Raw genomic sequence first — 19,617 nt, forward strand, 5'->3', positions numbered from 1 at the left:
ATCTATGATCAGCTCTAATCCTGCCATCTCCACCGGTCTCATTACACAAGTATAAAACACTAGAGGTTTGCCCGATGCTATCGCATAGGGAGGGAAGTGTGTGTGTAGTGTGTGTGTGTGTGTACATGTGTGTGTGTGAGTACATGTGTGTGGGTGTGTGTATGTGTGTGTCCCGCAGCTGCCTGCCTACTCACCTCTCTGCCATCACAGCCGGCAGGAAAAAGGGTGGTTTGCGGCCTGTGCTGGAGATGTGACTACGTGTGTGTATGTGAGTACGTACGTGTGTGTGTAAGAGTACGTGTGAGTACGTGTATGTGAGTACGTGTACGTGTGTGTGTGTGAGAACGTGTGTGTATGTACGTGTGTATGTGGGTGTGTCTGAGTATGTGCGTGTGTACGTGTATGTGTATCATAGAATCATAGAATGGTAGAGTTGGAAGGGACCTCCTGGGCCATCTGGTCCAACCCCCTGCTCAAAGCAGGATTCGCTAAATCATCCCAGTCAGATGTCTGTCCAGCCTCTGTTTGAAGACTTCCATTGAAGGAGAACTCACCACTTCTCGTGGCAGCCTGTTCCACTCATTGATCACTCTAACTGTCAAAAAGTTTTTTCTAATATCTAATCTGTGTCTCCTCCCATTCAGTTTCATCCCATTGCTTATAGTCTTTCCTAGAGTGAGTACGTGTGTGAGAGTACATACGTGTGTGTGTGTGTGTGTGTGTGTGTACACACATGGTGGGCAGGCAGTGGCGGGTCCGGCGAGGGGGTCCGGCAGTTTGGCCTGCGGCAGCAGGGGGAGTGTGTGGGAGGGGGGGCAGCCGGCAGGAAAGACCGCGGCTTGCGGCCTTTGCTGTAGATGGTGTGCGGGCGCCCTCTGGTGGCACCGCACCCCATCTCCAGCACAGGCCGCAAGCCGCGGTTTTTCCTGCCGGCAGTGACTGCACGGAGGTGGGTGGGAAGGCAGTGGCGGGTCCAGCAGTGGCGGTGGCTCTCAGCTGGTGGTACTGTGGAAGGGCCTGGCACCACCAGCGGGTGCCATATTGGAATACCCATCACTTATGTATTCCAATATGGCGGTCGGTGTACTTCCGGTGAGGCGCAATGGATTGTGGGATTCGGGGACATCCAGACGGAAGTGGATATTATATAATAATGGTGGATAAAACAAGACTGAGCACAAGACCTTCACAGCCGTCTACACATCATAGTGGAGATCTTATGACACCTTCTCTCCATCTACCTGATGATCCTGAGGAACAATGGAATCTTCTTGTTTACAGTCCTGTAGAAGGAGAGGACGGGGACATCTCTCTGGTGTTGTCCTCTTACTGGATAGATCTGGAGGAAACACATACAGGGACTGAATTCATTCTTTACATACAGATAATTATAGGCCGTGTGTATTTAGTCCTGTCTATTACCTGGTGATGTGAGGGGCTGGGGATCCTCCATCATAACATCATTGTACAGATCTTTGTGTCCTTCTAAATATTCCCACTCCTCCATGGAGAAATAGACGGCAACATCCTGACACCTTATAGAAACCTGACACATACAATGATACCGTCATCCCCCCGATCCCTTCATAGTGTTACTGTATAATGTCCCAGCATTCCCAGCAGTGTCACCTCTCCAGTCAGCAGCTCAATCATCTTGTAGGGGAGTTCTAGGATCTTCTGGTGATTGATGTCCTCATGTATCAGGGGGTGAGGTGGAGGCCCCGTGATTGGGCTCAGGGGTCTTCCCCATCCCTCAGACACAGGGTCCTGACAGCGCTCACTAGAGGTCTTCTTCACTACTGTGTAATCCTGGTTATGGAGAGACACATTAATAAATCTCACTACAGACATTTCCAGAGTCCTCACCTCTCCAGTTCTGTCCATCTGTTATTCCCATAGATAAGAATGATGTAATGTGACGTCATCAGAATCTCTCACCTCTCCAGTAAGCCGGAAGAGGATCTCTAGGGTGAGGTGTAATATCCTCTCCACCATCTTGTCTCTGTCCATATCCATCCTTGATGGGTAAATCAGGAAAATTCTCTTATGTAGAAGATCTTCACTGAGAGGATCCGATATTGTAGAGACCTGAATGGGAAGAAGAAGATGAGCCGATGTAACATCATAAAAATCCTGTGTAATAATACAATTACTGGAGATAATAAGGGAAACATATGAGGAGATTTATTATTTTACAGTATTTAGTTTTCTTCTTTACATCTACTAATAAAACCTATATATTTAGGCCACAGACAACAAGCAGTTTCTTCCTCTGAGTCGGCAGCTGAATACGTTCCTCATAGACTCATCTTCCATAACGCTAATTCTCGTCTCATTACCGACACTGGAATCGGCATTAGCAATACTGCAGGAGATATTCATTACACGTGACAGGAGAAATAACTACTTCATGATGAGGACGACATCTTCATCTTCTACTACGGCTCTAGAAACATATTTGGCCGGAGTCCGTCACTGACTCCATCCCCACCGGCCGTCTATATGAAGGTTTCCCGTCTTCCCCGCACTGTAATCTTCTATCACGTTAGATCTCAGCTCTGATTCACACACAGAAGTTTGAGGCTTTCAGAAAAGATTTTTTTTCCACAAACACCGCGAACAGAAATGATCTGATCCCAAAGTCTCCATGTACAGTGATTTATGGGATTTATTTCTGGCCTTAGACTTTCCTGTATTACAGGCTAACACGGTACCACATTATTATTTTGTATTCTACACTGTATTACAGGAAAAACACCAGATAAAAATAACTATTAAAATGTTTCAAAAGAAACTTGCTCTAACAATTCTTGTGAAAGGAAAAAAAAAACCTAAAAAAAAAAAAAGCAGAATGTTTAACACCTTAAACATGGTTTTAAAAATAATTAACTCTTTTGGGCACCAGAACATAGATGTACCCCGCAGGGACGACAGGTCTCCTGATATCTCATTTCCCAAAATTTCAATCTATGTATGACCTTCGGATTATAAAATCAAAATTTGGAGGAAAAAAAGGCATTTTATATTCCGAAAGATATGGTACATCAGAAAGCAACAACACTTTATGATTGCTTCTCCTGCATCATGCAGAGACAGGAACTTTCTGGTTACATGTGGTGGTACACAACTTTTGCTACAAGCTACAACAGTGCAGTAAACCATTATAGGAAGGCCAATCATCTTCTGTAGGGACCATACGGGGCGAGATGTGCCACTACGGCCCTTCAGACCTCCTCTCAGCTTCCAGTAGATAGATCTGTGAGGACCTCACTGGCTGAGGTGCATCGGTATGACTCCTCATTAGTACTCTCAATGCCCATTCAATGAGGGCCACACACTCCTTGCTGTGGCCCTGCACGTTCAGCTCTCCAGAGGAGAAATCTTTTCCAGTTTGGTGACACTGTAGCTTCCTCTCTAGTATAGCAAATAAATATTTCTTTTCAATTAAATAAAATATGAAAAATAAATGTAAAAAGCTTTAGCATTTCCATTTTAACACTGGGGGGGGGGGGGAGCAGCTGCTGAAATTTGCCATGAAAACCTAGTGTACAACTAGTCACATTGCGACTGCGGTAAATGTGGGCGGGGTCTGGTCACATGTGTGATGTCACCACTCTCCTCCCCTTCTGGGTGTTTGTAAGAGAGGATGAGGTTTAGGACCACAGTGTGGAGCCATTTTGTTGGTGACTTTAAAGTGATACTGACAAGTATACAGTGTTCACCAAGGATGGCCAGCAGCACCGATTCTACTAGTTTGTGCTGCTCGCTGTATCATAAACTGGGGTTAGATCCTTGGAGTATCACATGCTGCGATTAGATACACTTAGAGTAACATGCTAAGATTAGATACAGGGCTAAGGGTAGTGTATCACATGATGGGATTAGATATTGAGCTCAGTGGTGTGTATCATACAGGATGGGATTAGATATGAAGTATCTAATGTATGTAATGTCCTTCCACTACATTACTACTCCCATAGAAGTAGACAGACCGGGGATAACACATTATACCACTGCCCCCATAGAAGTGGATGGAGAAGGGGGGGGTCACGCAACCAACCAAGGTAAAGCAGACAGCTGCAGGATCATATTATCTGGCTGTGAAAGTTCCTGGTTATTGGGCCCTTTCCAGACTAAAAACACCAGCCCACAGCCGCCCCAATATTAGTACATCACATTAGATGTGCTCATTCTGCCGCTTTGCACAGTTCTTCCCAATTGCCCTAATGCTGTGGCAATCAGAGTCATGGTGGATACCATGTCACATTTGAAGAGCCCCTGACAGGCTAAAACAGCAGAAAACCCCACAGGTGATCCCATTTTGTAAACTATGCCTCTCAAGGAATTCATCTAGGGGAGCAGTGAGTATTTTTAACCCTTAGACGATTAACAAACTTGTATAAAATTGGCAGAGTATTTGAGATATTAATATCTTTTCCACTATAATATTGCTTTGACCCCAAGTTTGCAATTTTCAGAATTTAGTAATAGGAGAAAACGAATAGTACAGTTTGTCATGTAATTTCTCCTGAGTATGTCAATACCCCATATGTGGTCAAAAACTACTTTGAGGCACAGTGCAAAGCTCAAAAGGGAAGGAGCACCATATTACAGTGCATAATTTGCTGCACTGGTTTGAGGGTGCCATGCTACATTGGCAGAGCCCCTGAGGTATCAGAACAGCAGAAACCCCCATAAGTGACCCTATTTTACAAACTAAACCTCTCAATGAATTCATCTAGGGGTGCAGTGATCAGATTGACAACACAAGTGGGTCACAATTTTATACCAGAGCAGTGAATAAAAAATAATTACATTTTTCCCACAAACAACACGTTATAGCCCCAGATTTTACATTTTCACAAGAGGAAATTGGTAAAAATGGTGCAAAAATGTGTCACAATTTCTGCTTAATGTGGAAATACCCTATATGTGACTGTACAGAACTGCTTAGCCACACAGTGAGGTTCAGGAGGGACAAAGCGCTATTTGACACTTGGACAACAAAGTATTATGAAATAGTTTCCGGACTCCACATGCAAAGCCCCTAAATGCCAGAAAAGTAGAATCCAATCTCAAGTGACCCCATTTTGGAAATTATACCACTTTGGAAATTTATCTACAGGTGCAGTGACTATTTTGACTCCACGGGTGTTTTCCAGAAACAGGCAGCAGTGGATGTTGCTGAGTGAAAATTGCAAACTGCTGTTGTAGTGACCAGTACATTGTGATGACCAGTATGTTATGCGCAGCTCATGCTTCTGGAGACACGCACCCGTAATTTAGGTGGGCTCTCGTCTCAACATAAATGCCAAACATGCGGCGCTAAATGTGGATTAAGCACACTGTAGCATAGAAGGGAGGGGGGCATTTGTATTTGGGAGTGCAGAGTTTGCTGAATTTCTTTTTTTCTGGGGGGGGGGGGGGGGGGTCGAGGAGCCATAGAGTTTTTCCAGTGCCTTTGCACTACCAGTAATGTGGATACCCCCTATATTTTCATTAACTTGACAAAGGGACCCGAGTGGGGACTGGCTTTTTTTGTAGATTCTGTTGACACTTTTATTGGGAACATTTTACATAACATTTGGGAACACAGTTATTCGGCGCTCTACACTGACCATTTACTTTGGTGTTTCATCTAAATCTCACAGTGACATGATTCAGATGAAACCCTCAAGGGATCCATTCATTAGAATGAAGCAGCAGAGTTACTCTGGACTCCATCTGGCCTCTGTTCTAAGCGTGTCCGCTTCTTTTCAGAGATGCACAAAACTGGCAGACTGTGCTTTTGTGTATAACTAAAGAGGGCACAGCGGGATCACAGGTCAGACAGCTTCCAAAGTGCCTCCATCTGCCTTGTTATAGGGAATATTCCACTAGGGGTTCCATCTGAATGGTGTATTCCAGAGATTTACACAGAAACTCTGGTGTAAGCGCCCAGCGTAGAGTGCAGGATAAATGGGAGCCAAGCCTTACTGCGGTCTTTGTGGCAAAATGAACAAATAAACAGCAGTTCAGCTATTGTTTTGTCTTTTGCTTTTTTTTTGGGGGGGGGATCATTGTTGTTCCTCGTGTGGTAAAATTGATAAGGCAGCTTTATTCTTGGTCTCAGTGCGATTACAGCGATACCCCATTTCTATAGCTTTTTATGTTTTGCCACCTTTACACAATTAAAATTAGAGAAAAAATAATTAATTTTGCATCACTTTATTCTGTGAACTATAACTTTTAAATTTTTCCGCTGTGGGAGCTGTATGGCAGCTTGTTTTTTGCGGGACAAGATGACATTTTAATTGCTACTACTTATTTTAATTTAACTTTTTGATCGCGTTGTATTCTACTTTTTGTTCGGTGGCATGATGAAAAAGCAAGTTTTTGCTCCATTTTTTTTCCTTTTACGGTGTGCACTGAAGGAGTTAACTAGTGCAACAGTTTTATAGGTCAGGTAATTCCAGATGTGACTTTATCAAATAGGTGTACTTTTTTGTTTTAACATAAATATATGCATTTATTGGTTTAATATTTTATGATTTTTTATAATAGTTTTAAAACTTTTTTTTACTTTTTTATTTAGTCCCTGTATGAGTCTTCAATTTTTATATCTCTGATAACTGGTCTCATGCATTGCAAAACATATGTATTGCTTGAGACCTGACAGTTTCACCCTCAGCTGTTGGCTGAGTCTAAAGGCCCCGTTACACATAACGATGTCCCAGTGATCCCACCAACGATCCGACATGGATGAGATGGCTGGGACATCGCTAGACAGCCCCTCCAGCGATCAGGACCAGCGAACAAGCTGGTTTCAAAGGTAAACAGCGGGTATCCAAGAGCCTCGCGGCTCTTAGATACTCGCTGTTTACATTGGAAACCAGCGTCGCTGATCGTTGGTCTCTCGCTGCCACACGCAGCGATGCGCGCTGGCCAGCGGGAGACCAATGATCAAAAAAACAGCCCAGGACGATGGAGCGCGATCAATGATACCCGGCAGGGGGGCCGGTCGCTGATCCATGTCACACAGAGCGATATTGCTGGCGAGATCGCTGTGGCATCACAAAATCGGCTATCTCGCTGGCAATATCGCTGTGTGTGACGGGGCCTTTTCAAGCCTTCGTAGCTGGCAGACCCGGAAGTCATCACTAGACCTTCAACTGATATGACAACGTGGGATCCCCCTGTGATGTGATCAGATCTCATCACGGGGGGGGGGGCGTCGGAGAGGGCTGTGGTCTCCCTCTGATATCTTCTAAATGATGCGGTCGCGGCATCTAGACGATAGCAAAGGGTTATCATCATCAGGACCAATCAGGTCCCACTGATGATACCTTTCAGAGCCATCGCTCTGCACAGGAATCACAGGACCCTGGGGGTCCTGAGCGCAGCGAGACCACTGATCGCTCATAAACATCAGCCCTGCACAAAGCCCAGCAAGTGCTGACTTTTATATAAAGTATGTGGTTGGGAAGCAGTTAAAGTGAGCTGGAGAATTCATTGTATACAGTGGCATGTAAAAATTTGAGGACCCCAAGTAAAATAACTGTTATTCTGGACAGTTAAGCAAGTTGAAAATGAAATAATCTTTAAAAGGCCTAAAGGTAAAGAGAACACATTTCTTTTGTATTGTATGCTTAACGATTGTCAAAATGTTCTTTTCCTGAAATTCTGTGTCCTTTTTTCTTTACACATTCCTATGTGAGATTAAAAGAGTTCTATTTTAATCTCATCGGTCCACAGGACTTGTTTCCAAAATGCATTAGGCTAGTTTACGTGCTCTTTTGCATACTTCTGGCACTGAATTAATTCTATGGTGATGAAGCAGGAGAGGTTTTCTTCTGATGACTCTTCCACGAAGGCCATATTTGTGCAGGTGTCTCTGAAGAGTAGAACAATGTACCACAACGAGTGTCTGCTCTCTAACAATCCTACGAGCATCTTTCACTGAAATTTTGCTTGGTATTCCGAATTTTATCCTGACCGCCACTGTTCTGGTTAAATTTCATTTTTTTTTTTTTAATCCGATAATTTTTATTAAAAGTTTTAGAAATGACAGGCATGTACAACTTACAACATGTTGTCAAACATTCCCGCCCCCCATAACACCCCCCTCCCTTTGTCCGATGGCATATGGACTGGTACATAGCAAATAAACCCAATTCCATCACACAACCATATCATATGAGAAATGACGATTAGCAGCCGACAGGAGACCACCCTCAGAGCCCACCTATTAATCTAGGAGATTTGAGGCAGCCAGGCCAGGGACCTTCAACCATCCCTCCCATATTTTCCCAAAAATATGCGGCACACCCCTCCTGAGATACACAAACCTCTCCTTATATAATATTTGGTTCAACCTATTAATGTATTCTTTTCTTGAGGGGATTTTGGCAGAAATCCAATGATAAGCTATCAGCTTTCGGGCCACAAATAGCATTCTGGCCACAGCAATTTTAAGGTATTGATCCCCTCCCACCTCATCAACATAACCCAAAACACAAATCGTGGGGTCCCTGGGAATATCCTGTCCCGTGACCAAGTGTATAAGGCTAAGGACCACGATCCAGAATATTTGCAGGCAAGAGCATGTCCACATCATATGTAAAATGTCCGCATTGTCCATCGTGCACTTGGGGCACCTCGAATCCAACCGCAACCCTCTACTGAACAACCATTCGGGAGACCTGTATGTCCTATAGAGGATATATAGCTGAGACAGGCGGCCAGGCTCACTAAGAGATAATCTGGGAATCATCTGTAGAATCGAGCCCCACTGTTCCGCTGATACCGTACCCAGCTGATGTTCCCACTTTGTCAGTGTACCAATAGGATGCCTTGACAGGACCTGTCCAAGTAAGCCACCATACACCATCGAAATCAGTCCCCTGGTGGACCCCTGCATACCAAGCTTATGGACAATGACGTCGTGGTGTATGGTTAGGTCAACTTTTTTGCTCTGCACCATATACGCGTGACGCAGCTGCAAATATTGATAAAACATGGAGCGTTGGAGGGGAAATTCCCATCCCAATTGCTCAAAAGTTTTAAAGACCCCTCCCTCCACCAGCTGCGACACCCACCATATGCCAATCCGCCTCCAGTGAGCAAAGCCTCTGAGCGTTTTCATACATGGCAAATGCTGATTGTCCCATATGGGGGAGTACTTTGTAAGACCGCGTATTCCTCTCAGCTGCCTCAGCTTATCCCATACCCTAACCATTAGAAGCACCGTAGGGAACCTGAGTGCAAGGGATCGAAATCTACCCGCCTCCAGACTCGACACCAGTGATCCCGGCCCCACTAGGAATTGAAGGATCTTCTGACCTCCCATCAAATCTGTCAACTCGCCCTCCATTCCTCCCGCTACATGCTGGCATTGGGAAGACAGAAAATAAAGCCATGGGTTGGGCAACGCAAGTCCCCCCTCTTCTTTAGGTTTTTGCAAGTGTTCAAGTTTAATTCTCGCGCCTTGTTTTAGCCAGATGAGCTCTCTAAAAATCATATTAATTTTATGAAACCTGTTCTGGGGAAGCCAGACAGGGGAGTTATGGAGGACATATAAGAGTTGCGGCATAACTACCATCTTCAACAGATTCACTCTTCCCACAACAGAGAGGTGTAACTTTGCCCAGGCCTTAACCTTCTGTTTGATCCTGTTCAACAGCGGAACAAGATTTAGGCTCTCATAATCTGTCAGTCTATTGGATATTCTTATGCCCAAATATTGGAGGGACGTTGCAACCGGCACACCTACCACACTGCAGGAGCTTGAGTCCAGTGGGAGGAGCGCAGACTTCTCCCAGTTAATAACCAAACCCGAGACCTCCCCAAACGCCCTAAGAAGTGTCATCGTGTTTTGTAATGATCTGTCCGCGTCCGCTAAAAATAACAGGTCATCCGCATATAATGCTACCTTCTCCTCATGCTCCCCATACCGGAATCCCTCTATGCCAGCATCCAATCTTACCCTTGAGGCCAAAGGCTCCACGGCGAGAGCAAACAGCAGCGGGGATAGAGGGCATTCCTGTCTTGTTCCTCTATGAAGTGAAAAAGGATCAGACAACTGACCATTAGCCCTCAGCTGAGCACTCGGCTCCGAGTACAAGAGCCTGACCCAGCCAATAAAGCCCGGGCCAAAGCCCATACAGTGAAGCGTCGCCCATAAATAGTCCCACTCCACACTATCAAATGCCTTAGCGGCGTCTAGGGACAGAACCACCCTCCTCCCGGCATTATCAGCCCTCACCTGCATATTCAGGTATAATCTCCTAATATTCATAGCTGTCGATTTGTTGGGCATAAACCCCGTCTGATCATGGTGTATTAACACAGCTACTACTTTTGAGAGTCAAATGGCCAGGACCTTCGCTAAAAGTTTAATGTCTAGCGTCAACAGGGAGATGGGCCTATACGACGCGGGCAGAGTTGGGTCCTTATCCTTTTTCAACAGCACGGCAATGACAGCTTCTCGCATAGACGGTGGGAGAACACCCCGTTCCAAACTATCATTAAACACTGTCAACAGAGCAGGAAGCAACACTGTTCTATAACGTTTGTACACCTCAGCTGGCAACCCATCTACCCCAGGTGCCTTACCATTGGGTATGGTTCCCAGAGCCTCCTCCAACTCTTCCAGACTTAGAGGTCTATCTAGAAAGTGTCTGTCCTCAGGAGTCAGCCTTGGGAGATTGGCAGCCTCCAAAAAGGCAACAACATCCTCTGTCGGGGCCCTAGCATGTGAGGAATATAAGTCAGCATAAAAAGTCTCCAGAATTTTTAAAATCCCCGGTGCGTCAGTAAGTAGTCGCCCATTCACATCCTGAAGACCCGCTATAGTCGCAGACCCTCTCTGTGCCGATGTCACGACAGAGAGCAAATGCCCCACACTTTCCCCACTCTCAAAATATTGAGTAGATTAAAACAGCCGTTTTTGCGCCGCCGCCTCTAATGTCTGTTTGGTCACCTTTGACTGCGCCTCCCCCAACCGCTTCCGAGTGGCAGGTGTGCTCTGTGTTGTAAATTTCATTTTTTAATTACATTTTTAACTGAGGAAATGGCAACTTGAAAACACTTTGCTATCTTCTTATAGCATTCTCCTGCTTTGTGGGCCTCTACCATTTTCATAATGCTAGGCAGGTGCTAAGAAAGATGAAACTATATTTTTTGCCTAAAATACAAAGGAAATATCTAAATCTTTAACATTAGGCCTTTTAGAGATCATTTAATCTTCCACTAGCTTAACTGTTCACAATAACAATATTTTACCCCTCGCCACGACAGCACCCACATGAGGGGATCCGCCCACAGGAACAGGAAACCTACAGAATAAAAGAGGGCGGCCCCCCTTTTCTCCTCAGTTGGTTTTCTGTTCCCATCAGAATCTATGGAGTACCTGCGGGAAAAGACAATACCTGGGCCAGATGCATGCTGCCCGTGCTGTGTCTGCGGGAACGGCAGGGGCTGCGGCACCAGAAGCAGCGTCGGTAGGAGCCCATGCCTGTCAGCCTCACCCCTCATCTGATCATTTCCGTGAGAACTGTCCGGTCTCACGAGGGCACGTACGGGGAGATCCAGCAGCATTCGCCGGCGTTTTCGGAGAGCTTCTGGGGTGGCCTGTCCCGGAAGCGGCTGGAGCACTTCTAGGGGGGCCGGGGAGGCGAGCCATAAAAGCGGGCGGTAAATGTAAAAAGCCGGCGGCGCTTAGCTGCCGGCGTGTACAGCATGTCGTCCCCAGGGCATGAAGTGCACCCACCTGCGGAGGAAGTGCAACCGCACAGCAACAACTGCAGCAGCAGGGGATGCTCCAGAGAGGAGGGAGCCACAAAAAAAAAGGGCATCGAGGTAGAAAGAATGATCTACCCAGAACCCGAGCTGTGTCACCGCCTCTAGAACCGGTACCATGTTGCAAGCTTCACTGGGTGAAAGTGTAAAATTGACTCTGCCTATTAAGCTGACCCCTTTTTTATTCTGTATACCTCCCCTTCTCCTAGGCTAAGAAAAACAAAAAACAAAAGGCCAAACAAACAAATATGCCTTGTGTACGCAGCCCCTTCCTGACTTCTACTCTAGAAGGCTATGCCAAAACTTTATTAGATAGACATTAAGGAAAGAAGCTGGGATAACCCCCTCAGACATCAGAGCGATGGATCAGAGAAGAGCTTCAGGCGTTAGGACAGTCTAGTGGTCTTAAACAGAGCGAGAAGACCAAGAGCCTACCCCTGGCTGCTAGTTCAGAGTCCGATGTGGGACAGGTCCGATCTTCGGACACCCCTGTTTCATCACCATCAAGTTCATCAGATGAGGAAGGTCATTCGTGTTTTCCCATTGACAGTATGGACAATTTAGTAAAATCAGTCAGGAACACAATGGGATGCATGGACACAAAGGAAACCAGGTCCGTGCAGGACATAATGTTCGCCGGTCTAGCGCAGAAGAAGCGCAGAGCTTTTCCAGCAATTACTGCCATAAAAGACCTAGTAAAAACGAATGGGACAAGCAAGGACAATTCCAACAACCTCCTAAACGACGGTATCCCTTCAGTGATGAGGACCTGTCTACCTGGTCCAAGGTCCCTAAGGTGGACACGGCGGTAGCATCCACATCAAAACAGTCTGTCCTGCCAGTAGAAGATGCAGGCGTCCTGTCGGACCCACTAGATCTCAAGGTAGAGACCATGCTCAAGAGGTCTTGGGAGGCTAACAGCGGAGCATTAAAGCCAGCTATTTCGGGCACTTGCACGACGAGATCGTTACTTGTCTGGATTGATCATTTAGAGCAGCAAATCAAAGAAAAAGTGCCTAGAGAAAGAGTACTACCTGCCCTTCCATTAATTAGAGGAGCTGCAGCGTTTTTGGCAGATGCATCGGTGGATTCCCTGCACCTGGCAACCAGCTTAGTTAATGCTGCTCAACGAACCCGGTGGCTGAAGGGCTGGAAGGGGGATGCACAGTCCAAATCAAAACTCTGCGCAATACCGTGTCAGGGTGAGTTCCTGTTCGGAAAGATACTGGACGTTATACTCACCAAAGCAGAGGAGAGAAAAAAGGGGTTCCATAATCAATCTCTTCCTTCCTACAGGAGGGCGTTAAGACAACCGTTCAGTAGGAGGAAGCCATACGAAAGCCAGAAAGACCGCTGGGATACAAAAGAAACCAAACAGAAAGGGGCCTTGTTTAGTGGGTCCTCTACCTCAAAACGTAATAAATACCGTTAATACAGGTCCCCCAGTAGGAGTTAGATTAAGATTTTTCTTCCATAAAGTGGAAGGAGGTAACAGAGTCGATGGATCCTAGACCTAATAAGATTTGGGTTGAAGTTGGAATTTTATCAAACTCCTCAGGATTCATTTATAATGACATATCTTAAATCGCTAGCGCAGCAGAAGGATCTCGAATCTGAGATCTTCACCCTATTATCAAAGAGAGTCCTGGTGGAGGTCCCTGAGGGTCAAGAAGGAAGGGGGTTTTATTCCTCCTTGTTCCTGGTTTCCAAACCAGATGGCTCATTCAGGACTAAATAACAAAAGAGATGCAAGAAATAGAAAAAAAAAGGACGTATAGGCTCAGGCTTATTAACCATGTTGCTTCCTGGAGGAAGCAGGGCGAAACGTGCGTGTCAGGGCAGAAGGACAGGTGTTCTGCCCATTCTGTGCAGCTAGATATTTTTAAGTGCTGTTACAGCTATGGCCATTAGGTGTCATAAGTTGCCCTTCTCCTTTATTCATGTGTTTGGAATTTTCTCTTCCCCAAGTGGTTAATTGTTCAGAACCGCCCCTTCTTTCTGCCCTGGTCAACAACATGTAACCATTCTCCAGCTGTCTCTTGAGTAGCTCACACCTGCTCAGCTCTTTGCAAAACTATTGCTATAACAAGCGGATTCCGGTAAGGTTAATGCAATTATGAGTTATGCATCTATTAGCAGCCATAATGCAGTCCCCCATGATGTTTGCAATGCATGCTCAGCTCCTGTGATGTTATTTCACTGCATGTTTTGTTATAAGCATCCTCTGTTCAGTCAGTGCAAGCTTGCAACCATTAGGTGTTTTAGACATCTTTCTCTTTGCTACTGTTGTGATAATACCCTGCATTGCAATTACCTGCTAGTATTTGTGTATTGTATACTGTCTACCAGTACTGACATGCTGCATTATCTGTTTCTTAAAGTTTTTACCTGAATCATCCACATTTTGTACAACAATCTGCTGAATTATCCATCTGTTATCTCCCATCATTGTCCATATCGTCCCAATAAATAATGGACTTAAGCACCCATACAGTCTTGTTTCTGGGAGTGGATGAAAGGTTAAGCCGTATGTTGGAATCCACACAGCGTCATACGTGGAAGAAGGCAGAACAATGGGACTCCCATTCAAGTCCTGTAACACGCTGCTAGGATCCAGGTACAGGCTTCTATGGCTGCCACTAAGGATACATTGTATTAGATTGCTTCATTTAGGCCTGCGTAACTGGTGCAACTTGTCTGTACTGGTGTTCATAACTAATACTAATTACCTCAGGTGTATCTATCATTAACTAGTTGCATAGCAGATCACACTAATCTTTTTTCATTATCCTCATGTGGTGGTCATTTTTTTTTCCTTTACCATGTAGGAACATGTTTAATAAGGGTGAGCCTTTATGTCCTTTTTCTATTTCTTGCATCTCTTTTGTTATTTACTTATTATGCGTGAAAAATTTGGTAATTTGGTAATTTGAGCAGACACTTTTTTCAGATTATTGAATTGGCAATTTTTTGTGGATGTATTCATTCAGGACTATTATAAATCTTAAGAAGATGAATATCTATTTGTGATCGTACATTCAAAATGAAATCAAATCAGATCTACTATCAAATTTTTATTCCCCAGATGTGTGATGGCCAGGCTGGATTTGAAGGATGCATACAAACCATCTCCCCATACACCAGGAGTATCTCAGGGTGGCAGTCAGTATGGCAGGCCAGATCCGCCATTTTCAATTCACAGCAATGCCGTTGTGTCTTTTGATGGCTCCTTGAGTGTTCGCAAAGGTAATGTTAGAGGTGATGGCTTATTTGCGTCAACAGGATACACTAATTATATGCTACCTAGATGATTTCCTGGTGGTAGGAAGATCGGCCTCCCAATGTAAAGATCGCCTTTTTGACAATTTCGTCCTTGCAGGCGTTGGGATAGATTATTAATTTTGAGAAATCCATGCTGGTTCCGGAGACCCTGCAATCCTTCCTAGGACTACACCTGGACTGCGTAAGTCAAAGGTGTCTTCTACCAGAAACAAAGAAATTGACCATAGTGACAAAGGTCAGATCAGAGATGAGAAATCCTCAAATGTCATTAGGGAAAGCAATATCCCTCTTGGGGTCCCTTATCTCATGTATTACGGCAGTCCAATGGGCCCAGTATTACACCAGGGCCTTGCAGAATGAGATCCTATATGCAGCGGAATGTTTGCAGGGGCATTTAGAGGGAACAGTAATCCTTTCCGAAGAAGTACTAGATTCCCTGTCTTGGTTTTTGAATGAAAACCATCTTTCCAGGGGAGTTCTATGCATAGTAAAACCACTCAGATTACCACTGGTGCTAGTCCCGAGGGATGGGGTGCCCATATGGGGGATAGCCTAGCCCATGGCTGGTGGGATACTAAGGAAGTGGGACACTCCTCCAATTGGAAGGAATTAAAAGCAGTCAGTTACGCTTTAAATCATTTTCTTCCACAGCTTCGAGGATCTCACGTAAGAATATTATCGGACAATGCTACAGCAGTTGCGTATTTTTAAATCAAGGCGCAACTCAATCGGAAAGGCTAATTTCTACAGCAATAGAGGTTTTCGAGCTGGCAGAAGCCCACCTATTGTCTTTCTCAGCCCTTCATATCAGAGGAGTAGAAAATACAAAAGCAGACCTTCTCAGTCGCCTCATGCTACGTCAGGGAGAATGGATTCTCAACGGTCGCATATTCAGGAAGATAGAAGACTTATGGGGGCTCCCACAAATAGACCACCAGAAAAAACAGGCAGGTGCAGAGGTTTGCCTCCCTGAACATAGCAGATCGGCCGGACATGGTGGACTCACTTCAATTTCCCTAGCAGTTCGGTCTGGCATATGCCTTTCTGCCGATGATGTTATTTCTGCTAGATATCAGGAAAATAAGAGAAGGCGAGGGTGATCCTCATCGCATCCTTCTGGCCAAGAAGACCACGGTTCTCTTGACTCCAGGCAATGTCAGTATGCGACCCCTGGATCCTGCCATCAGATCCAGACCTGCTCACTCAGGGGCCATTCATTCATCCTCAAGTGAAGGGGTTCCACTTGACAGGCAGTTAATAAGATCAAGGGGGTTCTCTGATGACCTTATCAACACACTTCTGCAGAGTAAGAAAGAATCTACGACTACAGTATATAGCAGGGTGTGGAGGAAATTCTAGACTTCTATACGGGGGCCTTCTCTAAAGAGGTTCTGATTTCAGCTATTCTAGAATTTCTACAGAAAAGTCGAGAGCTAGGACTATCAGTTAGTACATTAAAAGTCCAAGTGTCTGCTCTAGGAGCCCTCTATAAGTGTAATTTAGCAGGAGATAGATGGGTGGCATGGTTCGCCAAGGCATGTGAGCGAAGTAATCCGGTACACATCTCACGCTTGCCTCCCTGGGATCTAAATTTGGTCCTTGACACGTTAACCGGTCCCACTTTTGAACCATTACAATCTCTTTAAAGAACAGGTCGCTGAAGGTAGCTTTATTAGTGGCATTGTCATCTGACAGAAGAATTAGTGCTATCCAGGCCCTTGTTGTAGATCCTCCCTTCCTGTTAGTATTTCAGGATAGGATAATACTAAAACCTGACCAATCAAACCTTCCTAAAGTGGCAACAAGCTTTCAAAGGTCACAGGAAATTTTCCTTCCCTCCTTTTATGCGAGTCCTTCTAATCCAGAGGAAGAAAAGTTTCACACCTAAGATGTGAGGAGGGCAATCCTGAATTACATAGAAAGAACTCGGAGGCAAGAGTAGGGCTTTGTTTGTGTCCTTCCAGGGCCACAGGAAGGGGTGCAGAGTCACAAAGGCTACCTTGTCCCGATGGATCAGAGACGAAATCTGTCGGGCCTACGTGGCAAAAGGCGAGAGTCCTCCGGATGGGATAAAAGCACATGTGACACGGGCTATGGCATCCTCCTGGGCTGAGAAGGCAGACGTTTCAATTGACCTTATATGTAAAGCCGCAACTTGGTCAACACCATCCACCTTCTATAACCATTATTGACTTGACCTATCTTCATCGTCTAACTTGGTTTTTTGGGAGAGCTGTCCTCAGCACGGTGGTCCCACCCAGGTGATGATGCTATGCAAATCTCTTATGTGGGTGCAGTCGTGGCGAGGGGTAAAAAGCTGGATTACTTACCAGTAATGCTCTTTTAGAGTCCACGACAGCACCCACTCGCTACCCTCCCTTAGTCAGATATATAATGAATGAATCACTTGGTAATTGTGGTGTGTATACAGCTATATAGCTTAAATTATTAAAATTGTTGATAAAGATTGAACTAATGCTTGGCAGTTCCTCTTGTACTTTGAAATCCAACTGAGGAGAGGGGGCCGCCCTCTTTCATTCTGTAGGTTTCCTGTTCCTATGGGCGGATACCCCTTCTCATGTGCTTGCTGTCGTGGACTCTCTAAAAAAGAGCATTACCGGTAAGTAATCTGGCTTTTTTTGACCAGCGGTGCCCAAACTTTTACATGCCACTGTATAAAACATAATACTGCTGGATAACACAAGACCTTTACAGCAGTCTATACATCATAGGGGAGATCTCATGACACCTTCTGTCCATCTACCTGATGATCCTGAGGAACATTGGGATCTTCTTGTTTACAGTCCTGTGGAAGAAGAGGACGGGGACATCTCTCTGGTGTTGTCCTCTTACTGGATAGATCTGGAGGAAACACATACAGGGACTGAATTCATTCTTTACATACAGATAATTATAGGCCATGTGTATTTAGTCAAGTCTATTACCTGGTGATGTGAGGGGCTGGGGAACCTCCATCATGACGTCCTTGTACAGATCTTTGTGTCCTTCTAAAAACTCCCACTCCTCCATGGAGAAATAGACAGCGACATCCTGACACCTTATAGGAACCTGACACATACAATAATACCATCATCCCCCGATCCCTTCATAGCATTACTGTATAATGTCCCAGCATTCCCAGCAGTGTCACCTCTCCAGTCAGCAGCTCAATCATCTTGTAGGTAAGTTCTAGGATCTTCTGGTCATTGATGTCCTCATGTATCAGGGGGTGAGGTGGAGGCCCCGTGATTGGGCTCAGGAGTCTTCCCCATCCCTCAGACACAGGGTCCTGACAGCGCTCACTAGAGGTCTTCTTCACTACTGTGTAATCCTGGTTATGGAGAGACACATTAATAAATCTCACTACAGACATTCCCAGAGTCCTCACCTCTCCAGTTCTGTCCATCTGTTATTCCCATAGATAAGAATGATGTAATGTGACGTCATCAGAATCTCTCACCTCTCCAGTAAGCCGGAAGAGGATCTCTAGGGTGAGGTGTAATATCCTCTCCGCCATCTTGTCTCTGTCCATATCCATCTTTGATGGGTAATTCAGGAAAATTCTCTTATGTAGAAGATCTTCACTGAGAGGATCCGATATTGTAGAGACCTGAATGAGAAGATGAGCCGATGTAACATCATGAAAATCCTGTGTAATAATACAATTACTGGAGATAAGGGAAACATATGAGGAGATTTATTATTTTACAGTATATAGATTCCTTATTTACATCTACTAATAAAACCTATATATTTAGGCCACAGACAACAAGCAGTTTCTCCCTCGGAGTCGGCAGCTGAATACGTTCCTCATAGACTCATCTTCCATAACGCTAATTCTCGTCTCATTTCCCGACACTGGAATCGGCATTAGCAATACTGCAGGAGATATTCATTACACGGGACAGGAGAAATAACTACTTCATGATGAGGACGACATCATCTTCTACTACGGCTCTAGAAACATATTTGTCCAGAGTCCGTCACTGACTCCATCCCCACCGGCCGTCTATATGAAGGTTTCCCGTCTTCCCCGCACTGTAATCTTCTATCACGTTAGATCTCAGGTCTGAGTCACACACAGAAGATTGAGGCTTTTATAAAAGGTTTTTTTGTTTCCACAAACACAACGGACAGAAATTATCTGATCCCAAAGTCTCCATGTTACAGTGTTTTTTTTCACTGGACATTTTTTTTTGAGGGGGGGGGGGGAGGGGGGCATTTTCCACATAGGCTTCTGTATGTTACATAAAAAAACATTATACTGTGTGGGGCCAATAAAGAGGCCCTGTGGGGAGGAGGACCCCCATATAGTGATAGGGCCGGAACCAGGGGGACCGCCATCAGGGTTATTGAAGAAACCACATCAGGGGAATTACAAAGGGAGACATGCGATTGAAGTTGTCAGGGCAACAGGGGGCGGGGCGAGGGAAAAAGGAGCAGGGGGCGCGCTGAGGTGGCAGTTGGAAGGGAGCCTGACAAGAAGGAGAGAGCCGTGCGGCAGAGGGAGGTCTGTGGCAACTGACGGTGTGGGAAAGAGAGACAGGCAGGAGACTG

General features: G+C 45.3%; 1 protein-coding gene across 2 annotated transcripts in view; it reads right to left on the reverse strand.

Moving 5' to 3' along the window:
* Positions 1-19,617, reverse strand: part of LOC141047067 (uncharacterized) — a 105,175-nt gene that overhangs the window by 7,673 nt on the left and 77,885 nt on the right. The window contains exons 2-5 of one of the 2 annotated variants that reach the window (XM_073541998.1): positions 1,939-2,088; positions 1,630-1,809; positions 1,423-1,546; positions 1,242-1,339 (exon numbers count right to left, since the gene is read on the reverse strand). The exons of the other annotated variant lie outside the window; for it this stretch is intronic. Of the exons in view, the coding sequence (XP_073398099.1) occupies positions 1,242-1,339; positions 1,423-1,546; positions 1,630-1,809; positions 1,939-2,088 (552 nt within the window). The remainder of the gene's footprint in view (positions 1-1,241; positions 1,340-1,422; positions 1,547-1,629; positions 1,810-1,938; positions 2,089-19,617) is intronic. 2 annotated transcript variants of the gene reach the window in all.

This window comes from Dendrobates tinctorius, unplaced genomic scaffold, assembly GCF_039654945.1.
Source record: "Dendrobates tinctorius isolate UK_male_01 unplaced genomic scaffold, ASM3965494v1 ptg000126l, whole genome shotgun sequence".
In the NCBI taxonomy this organism is placed as follows: domain Eukaryota; kingdom Metazoa; phylum Chordata; class Amphibia; order Anura; family Dendrobatidae; genus Dendrobates; species Dendrobates tinctorius.